At 36.2% G+C, this 9382-nt stretch overlaps 1 protein-coding gene across 1 annotated transcript; it reads right to left on the reverse strand.

Annotated features, from left to right (window-relative positions):
- Positions 1-613: 613 nt before the first annotated feature.
- LOC123543910 (uncharacterized) lies at positions 614-2547 on the reverse strand. Its single transcript, XM_045329976.2, has one exon. It carries the CDS (start codon positions 2387-2389, stop codon positions 614-616), a length of 1776 nt encoding a protein of 591 aa, XP_045185911.1. The 5' UTR covers positions 2390-2547.
- Positions 2548-9382: the final 6835 nt, after the last annotated feature.

A 9382-nucleotide genomic window follows, 5' to 3' on the forward strand; every position in this document is an offset into this window, starting at 1 on the left:
GATCCTGCATGCCCATATGAAAATGGTATTTTTTTGTGTCTGGAAGGCTATTTGATAGGAAAAATGACACCTTATGTGCCAATGAAAGTTTTAAGAGGGTCCTACACTGTCATTTCTTACAATGTAAGCCTATGGGAAAATTAATAGCAGTGTCTGACCTAAAGACTGAAATGGTAGGAATTGTCTCGTGCCTCTGATGTAAGTAAAAGTTGTTGTTTTGATATGTTTTGAACAGTAAACATAGTTTAGAAGGAAAGATGTCTGAAATAGAGAAATTTTGGCAGAAACTTCATCTTAATTTTATGAAAAGTGTTCAAAATACAGCTCAGAATGACCAAAATCAGTGTGTAATGTGGGTGGGGGGTGTTGATAGATATGGCTATGGGAGAAAAAGAGTAAAATGGCCAGATGGAACATGTAGTGAAGAAAGAGCACATAGAGTGGCTTATATGCTAAATAAGAAATTGTTAAAGCATGAAATCTTAAGGCACAGTCCGGATGGTTCCGCCTTGGATGTTAGCCATCTTTGCAATAATAAACTTTGCGTAAATGTTCAACATCTAGTACTGGAAACGCACGACATCAATATGAGCAGAATCCACTGTTTCGGGGCTCAGGTTTTTCCATGCCGGCATGCTCCGCCTTGTTTAGTTACCCGCTTGGCGTGAAACGGACGTGTGTATTGTTCGTGATCGCTGGTACTAGGCACTGGGGTGGTAGGTTTCTGTAAATTTTGTAGTTGTCGTCGTCTTTTAGTCAACTGAGCCATCCTATCTTTAAGTAATTGTGATTTCATGTACTTATTTGTTTCCCTGGTTTTTTCATGTAATTTATACATTATTGCCCTTCTTTCCCTCCTTTTGTGCTTGAAATTTAAAGTCATTTCCCTTCTTTGTTTTGTTTCAGCTTTTCGCTGTTCAGTTTGTAGCTGTGCAGCGACACGACCGCTTTCTGGAATTGGACAGTCCGCAGCCCGACAGAGTTTTATAACCGATTGACCTGGTCCATTATTTACTGAGTGGATAGCACTGTTTAGTCTGCCTGGGAAATTTCTAGTGAATGTAACATTTTTGGGTAGGCTTCTTTTAATAGCTCTATTTGTACCTTCCACCTTTTGTGTGTTAGAATTCAGTCTGGTTTTCATTAGCATGTCTTCACCAAGGCGGAATTCAATCCAGTCTAACATTGTGTCATGGTTTTCAGGCTTAGTTAAACTGATTCTGAAATTTTTAGTGAGAAATGGGCTGTTTAATAACCAGTTATTGTTTGGTAGACCTTTACAGTTTAAAGAATGCATTTTGCAGCCACAGTGGTCCCCTGCATAACACCGCTTGATAGCATTAACACAGTATTTCATTTTGTCAATAATTTTAGTAATATCACCGTGCTCCCTTAAGAAAAATGCGTCAAATTCTGCAGTACATCTTTTGCTCAAATCAAGAGAGAACCTGCCGCGAAGATAGTTTCTGTATGCGGAATCATGCCCGGGCATCATGCTTAAAATCCTTGGGCAGTTACGCATTTGCTTTCTGTGATTTTCCGCAAGATGCCTGGTATCGAACTGATGGCATGGCTCTGTAGTCGTGATTTTTTCGTTGTACAGATCCACTGCTGCCCGATAGGCTCCAGTATCTGCATCAGTGGTCAAGAAGCTGACTTCAAGGCCATCTTCATGCAAATCTTCTAGACAGCTTCTTGCCCATCTGTGCTCATCACCTATGGTAGTCTCAATACTAGCAGTGGCAGGACAGGGTGCACATTTCATGTCACATGCATCATCAGAACTTGTATGGAATCCATGCTTGGAACATAATTTATTCACTGCTTCTGCAGCAATTATTTGCTTTTTTTTTGTTATTGTCTCTGCAATTGTATAAGTAGCTTGTGTTGCTGGCTGAAATGGTGTCCGTCCCACCCCACCATATAAATTGTTATTGTACATCCCATCGGCTTGGATGTTGATTTTATTTGCCGGCCTGTTTCGGTACTTATTTATTTCTTGTAGCTCATTGCGTATTCTTTTCATGTCTTTTTGGTTTTCATTAACTACAATGTTGTTTACTTTATTTGCATTTTCTTGTAAACAACTCGCAGAGGGAGCCGGTATGTTGCCTCCGAGGCAAATTTTCCTTATACTGCTGGTTGCAATAGGTGTTTGTGTCATAGCTACCGTGATGCCGCGATTCACTGTTGCAGATTTTGGTCCCCGCTTTTTACTTTTAATTTCTTTATAAAGCTTAAAGCGCGGGGACTTGTACTGGCATTGGTAACAGTATACACATTCCCTCCAGCCAAAGCCCCACTGCTGTGATGATGTAGGATCAAATCCAAAGTTGCCTTGGCATTCTGGGTTTCTTTGCCTATGGTCCCACATGGCAGTGTTAAGCATTTCCCAAAGCTTACCAGTGTGCAGAAGCTTGTAACAGTCTTCATTTTCTCTGAAAAATAGAAATTTAGTGACAGCTGAAACATTTTAGTAAAAGCAGAAACAAAAAAAACACTTAAGATTTGGTATTTCTAGACAGTACATAAATATTATTTAGGTTGTTTGAATTGTCTCCCTTGAACTGTGATAATTTTGAGAAGTTTAAAATCATTTTTATATTCCTTTCAGTATATTAGATATCCTTTTAAGAGTACTGTAATGCATAATAGATGAGAATTTTGATGATTATATATTATTTTTTAAGGGTTTACAGGGGACATGACTTTGAAATTGTGCTTTTTTGAAGGAAAAATTGCATATTTATGTTAAAATTAACAAAAAACAGACCTAAAATTTGAAAAAAGTTTGATTCTTTATTTTGTATACATATTTAAAATATTCTAACCTGTATTCCGCATTAGATTTACTGTCAGCAGCTTTTTTCGCATTGCTACGTAGAAGTACATACTTCGCTTTCTGACTTTCTTGGTTTTCAGTTGGCGGTAAAGCTTCCGCAGGCACAGGATCTTCTTTGACTAACTGCGTCATTTTTTCATCAAGTCTAACGAAAACTCTTTTTTCCTGATTTGAACAGGCACCACCGCACCTTGGAGACAAATTATTTCCCTTTTTGAATTTATTCCGCCACCGTTTTCGTTCACCTTTCGGCATTTTTATTTATTTTTTTACAGTTTAGCTCCAAGTTTAGTTCCAATTTATGCAGAGAAAACTGTTTTAGACTTAAATTTTGTAAAAGAACACTAGTGACAACACTTCATCAGAATTATAGCAGTATTTTGGTATAACTTTTATGTATATAAGGGCCATGCAGATGTGTCTATCATTGTATATATGACCAGTGACTCACTTATGGCACATCAGCAGGAGGCTGCAGTGCAACTAATTAGCTCTTAAAGGGGTCTTAAAGCAGGGTCAGTTTTTACATAAATCACCATGCATGTACAGTTTATGTTTTATTTCAACTCATTCAGCAGAAAAATATAGTATACATGGCATTAAGGCTCCAGAAATGAACAAATATTACTGAATTTTCTTTTTTTTTACCCTGAAATGGATGGGTGGGGTACAAAAAAGTACCCTGTAACTGTCACTATAATGATAAATTGGAATTTTTTGTTGCATATATATTTGGGAGTTACCAACACATATATATGTCAAAACTGCTTGGATTTTTTTTAAAGAAAGAAAAATTATATGACTTTTACTATTGCTGATTTTTACCTCTTCAGACATTATTTCTTTGCGAAATCTTGCAAATACAGGCATTACATGTCTTATAGTAAAATTGAAACTGTGGGCTTAATTTTGGGTGAAAATAATAACAAAATGCACATTTATATTCACAATAGTTTATATTTGTTGAATAATATAATATATTGTACTAATGAAATGATAAAAGTTGTCTTTAGGTCAGATAATGCTATTAGAAACAAGGCTTCGGATTGGCTGAAAAGTGTGTAGGGAAACCCGTAAGAGTCAATGAGACATCAGCTGATTGGTTAAAAAGGTGTTGCCTTTGATCATGAAAATATCCTTAAAATCTTGAAATGTAATGTTTTCTGAGCAATTTGAGGTATTTTATAGCTGCCTGGCTATATATTTCATTCTGGAATTAGCAATTTAGTGAAGTAAGTACTAGTTGGAAATTCACCACTAAATTCCATGCACAGTTGAGGGTGGTTGTCTATGAATGGAAATAGAAAAAAAATGGATCCTGCATGCCCATATGAAAATGGTATTTTTTTGTGTCTGGAAGGCTATTTGATAGGAAAAATGACACCTTATGTGCCAATGAAAGTTTTAAGAGGGTCCTACACTGTCATTTCTTACAATGTAAGCCTATGGGAAAATTAATAGCAGTGTCTGACCATTACGTATTGTTCTGAATTTATTCCAATGAACAGGGTTCTGAGAATGCTTAGCTCTGTGGTAGACTTCTTACATTTCAGAATTTGCTTTTTTATTTGTGTTGTGATCCATGGTTTATCATTAGGTTTAACATTTATAATTCTTGATGGTATACACTCCTTTGAAAGTTCAAGTATTTTGTTTGTAACAAGTGAAGTATAAGTGTCAATATCATCATTCTTTAGTTGGTCCCAGTTTATGTCGCTGATTTTACGTCTGAGTGAGGTGTAGTCTCCCCGGTCGTATAGCCAAACAAACCGTTTAAAGGACTTGACATGAGGTTTAGAGAAGTTAAATAGTGAATAAATAGGACAATGGAACCGTTGGTTTTGATCTAGAACTGGTTCTCCAACACCAGAGGTAATAACTTTGTGGCTACATGAAGCAAGAAAGAGATCTAGTGTAGAAGAAGAGGACTCAGTAAAATGAGTTGGTTCGACAATGAGTTGCTCTAGGTTATACTGCTGACAAATAGAATGGAGTTTTCGAGTCATGTGTGGATTTGATTCATTAAAGTTAAAGTCGCCAGTGACAATGATGTCGGATATGCCTGTATCTATTGCCAACCCGAGCGAGTCTTCGATTAGATTTGTATGATATATGTCTGCGTTTGGAGGACGATAAAATACAGCGAACAAGATATGTTTAGAATGAGAAGGAATCAGTTCGATCCAGATACACTCCAAGCCCCTAGGTTCGAGATCTAGCCTCCTTTTGTAGTGCAATGTTTCCTTCAAGTAAACAGTGACACTACCGTAGCCATTTTCAGTTCTATCTTTCCTCTCTGGAGTGTGAAAGTTTTGAAGTACAATATCATTATCAGAGATATTTTGATTTAACCATGTTTCTGTGAAGGCAAGAACATCAAACATACCACACGCAGCTTCTAGAACATCAAACTTGTTCAGTAGGAGTTGAACATTGTATTGTAAAACTGAGAAGCACCTAGTGCTTGTTATAATTTCTGATAGTGTGTTAGACATGGAGGAAACTATTGAAGAGGAGCTGTTAGAGGTTGTTAGCAGTGGGCCTGGATTCGGATGAACATCACCATCTGCAGCTAAAAGGAGACAAAGCCAAGATGTGCACAACAACCCTGTGAACACAAGAATAACATGTCTAGTATAAGATAGATTTTGAGTAAATTTAAGTCCGGAGAGCATTCGCTTAGCCGGGTATTTAATGTTGTGTTTTGCTCGGAACTTTAACTGAGTGATCAGAGAATACGTGTGTATTATTTTCTGTGAGGTATGTTGGTGGAGCACTGTGAGTATAATAATGTATAGGAAAACAGAGTTTCAGTGGGCGGGAATACGTTTGCACAACCGCGGGGAAAACATCGTTAGGCATTATGTTATTCCTGACAAGAACAGCAAGAACAGATTGACAACGATCATGCAAACGCATATGAAAGTAACCAGTGTCAAGCGCCCACCATATAAACTTGTCCGAATGTAAAGTGTAGTCAGAAAAAAATAGAGAAGTAGATAGTGTACTTGTTTAGAATAACAGAAAAGTACAATAAGAAAAAAATAGAATCCATACTGATATTATGTAAGCAAAATATATATAATTAGAAATATGATATAAACTGATACGTTGGTTTCATGTTCAAATTACTCATATATTTACCAGGCAAAAAAAATGACTGTAAAATGAATAAAGATACACTAAAGCACTGAATTAGTTTAAAGTAAAATGTTCGACAAATGTAGTTTACGCTATTTCGGACGTAATTGTGATTTTAGAGGTCATTCATTACTAATATACATGATTGTATGAAATTACTTTAGCTAACAGGTGATGAATAGAAGAAGTCAAAAATGTGCATAAAATAGAAAAGAGGTTACTCGTAATAATTGTGATTTTAGAGATCATTCAAAAAATAAAATACATGTATGAAATTAATGACAGAATTGAAGATACTCATCACTTGTCTTACACGCACACGCATGTAATATAACCATGTGCACATGCACACATATAATCATACCCTCCTGTACATCAAAAATATATATATACATTTACACTTACTCATATACACGTACATACGTGTACAACATACATGTACATACATATACATGCATATGCACCCATACAAACACATATACACTCTACCATATATGAAATTAATGCTATGTACACTGTGGCTTTAAGCAGGAAAACGTCTAAATATTCTGATGATACAATTCATGTTCAGTTTATCTCAACAGGAAGTCAATAATGATTGAATGCGGAACTGACCATTGAAATCTGGACACATCGGAGGTGAATTGAATGTTATGAAAACAAATTTACAGTTTACCTGATTTTAAGACACAAGTACGACAATATCATGAATGTCTTAACTACTATAAAAAAAATATAATGATTTTAAATATTTTGGCTGTTGTAGTAACCAAGCGTACACTCAATACAAATTCATGCAGTGAAAAAAATAAACTTCAAAAATGAACCAATGAGAATAATTTAGTCGAGAACATTGTATGTACTACTGAGTGGCTACAGGTACCGAACATATTTACAATTAGTTTGGTATCTATAGTTAAAAGTACATGTTTACACAGTGTGACATCGAGACAATTAGTGTATTGTATACATACGTTAATATGCAACTTCAGAAATTTTGATCAGGTATTGTTTATAAATAACACATAGAAGACAAGTTTAAAAGTTTAAAATGTGCCCCAATTTAAGCCACCAGTTGCAGTAACGTGAGTGTCTTAACTACTTAGAAAATGTAATGATTCCGAGTATTATGACTGATGCAGTAATCAAGCGTACATTCAATGATAAATGCATGCGGATTAAAAAAAAATAAATAAACTTCTAGAATGCACTAGTTTAGAGAGTAATTCATTTAAAAAAACCTAGTATGAGCTACTGAGCCGAACGTATTTACAATTAGTTTTGTATCTATAGTAAATAATACATGTAAACACTATGTAACATCTAGACAATTATTATATGGTATACATACGTTAAGATGCAAGTTTAGGATTTTGATCAGGTATTTGTTTATAAATAACACATAGAAAAGAGACTTGAATATGAAGTATTCGTTGATTATCAAAACATAGATCAGGTACATGTTTATAAATATCCTATAGGCTATTATACCATATACAATAATTTAAGGTCAACGGTTGAGTGATTCAGTCATCATGTCTTTTGTATACTTCCAGCCAAACAATGCGGTACACATACTAGTCAACATTTACTTTCTGAACTTGCTGTTCTCTTTGAAGTGGCTGTGGGCTTTTGGCCTTCAGTAAATCAGCTTCAGAGCTAATACGGTGAACCTTATAATGGGCGTCCTTTATCATAATTGCTCCATCATATGTCCAAGCACCGGTCAAGTAACTATTTTTCACTAGTTGCCTGGCCTTATAGAATAAGGATGACCGTGTCCGTGTCAAGTCCTCATTAATGAAGACACCCGAGTAGCCGCTAGATTTGAGTCCAGCCCTACCTCTGTATAAAACGTTTCGCGCTCTATAAGAAGAGAACTTTACGATGATATCTCTTTGTTTACGGGGCTTCTGTTGGCCGATACGATGTGACCGGTCGATGTCTGAGAGTGATACGTCAGCATTTAGCGATCGTGCGATTTGTACGATTACATCGTCCGTAAACTCATGATTCGTCTGTTGGTCGTCAGCTTCATCACTGATCTGAGAAGATGTCTCAAGATCATGTGTTTCAGATTGAGGCTTGCTGCTGGGATTGTGTTCCGGGATGCCACTGATACGCAGACAATTTCGCCGACTGTATTGCTCGGCTGTGTCAGCGTCACGTTCCAGTTTAGAGACGCGTGCTCGCAATTCCTCGTTCTCGTGTTCAAGATGTTGAATCTTTTTGTTGAGGCCTGCTAGTACACCATCAATTATAGCTTGTACCTGTACGTCGACATTTGTTACTGGTTCCGGATTAATACATTCCGTTCGAAACGTATCTTTTAGAACGTTGGCTATGGCAACAATATCTTCATGAGAAAGAGTAATATGAGTATCTGACGTTTTTGATTTCTTGATATCAGTATCGTCAAATGGAGAGGATAATTCTCTTTTTTTGTTATCAAAGTTTGGTGTTGCACATTCAGCGCTTTTCAATTCACTCATGATTATAGTGGATACAAAGTTTTTGCGCCCAGTATAGATGAATAAATATTTGTGCGGGGGAGGTCTCTGTTACTAAATATAGTTTGATGCACGACTTTCTCGATTATCATGTGTAACAAAGTAACAAAGTAGCGTCACTTAGCAATTTCAACTTGGAAGAATTTCAGTTAACAAAAGCACAGATCATAAGTACATTACTTCTCTTCAATGTTTGTCTATCCAAATGAGACCTCCAGCCGTTAGTTTAATCATATTTCAATGTTTAGTTCTTGTTTACATAATTTTCAACACTGCCATAACCGGAAGCGGAAAATCTTGGCTGTAGAATTGCAACAAAGGGTAGACGTATCAAAAGTTATAGCATTTATCATTATATTATATAGTAATAAAATATTTTCCCTCTTAGTATAAAAACGAAAGCATAATTTTCCTAATGTTGGTCGGTCACCTGAATCGCTTCTCGGTTTAAGATCAATAAAATAAGAACGAGTATGTCTATTGACACAAACTGTTGTTTGGATAATGTCAAAGGTAAAGGTCATACTGGCAACGAGATTAAAAGAAATTCTCGATCTGTACCTGGAGACTGCTCAAGCATATTGACCGCCATACGTTGATGGTGCCATGTGCTTTGGATATGACTAATATTGTTTTTAAGGTCGGTTCATCAAAGGCCATTTTACATACTGAAAACGGTTTCCAAACAATACCAGTAGCCATAAGCCTTTTCTTCGGCCTTGAGAATCCATAAATTAATTGATCAGGGTCCGGTTGTTCGAAACTTTAATCGGCTGTTAAACTAACCTCCGGTCAACTTTTGATTCAAAATACTAGACTTGGTGGGACACACCAGTATGATGTTTTGATTTTATTGTAAAGATTTTCCAGTGTTCAAAATTCTTGCCTC

The sequence above is a fragment of the Mercenaria mercenaria genome, chromosome 5, assembly GCF_021730395.1.
Source record: "Mercenaria mercenaria strain notata chromosome 5, MADL_Memer_1, whole genome shotgun sequence".
NCBI classification, from domain to species: domain Eukaryota; kingdom Metazoa; phylum Mollusca; class Bivalvia; order Venerida; family Veneridae; genus Mercenaria; species Mercenaria mercenaria.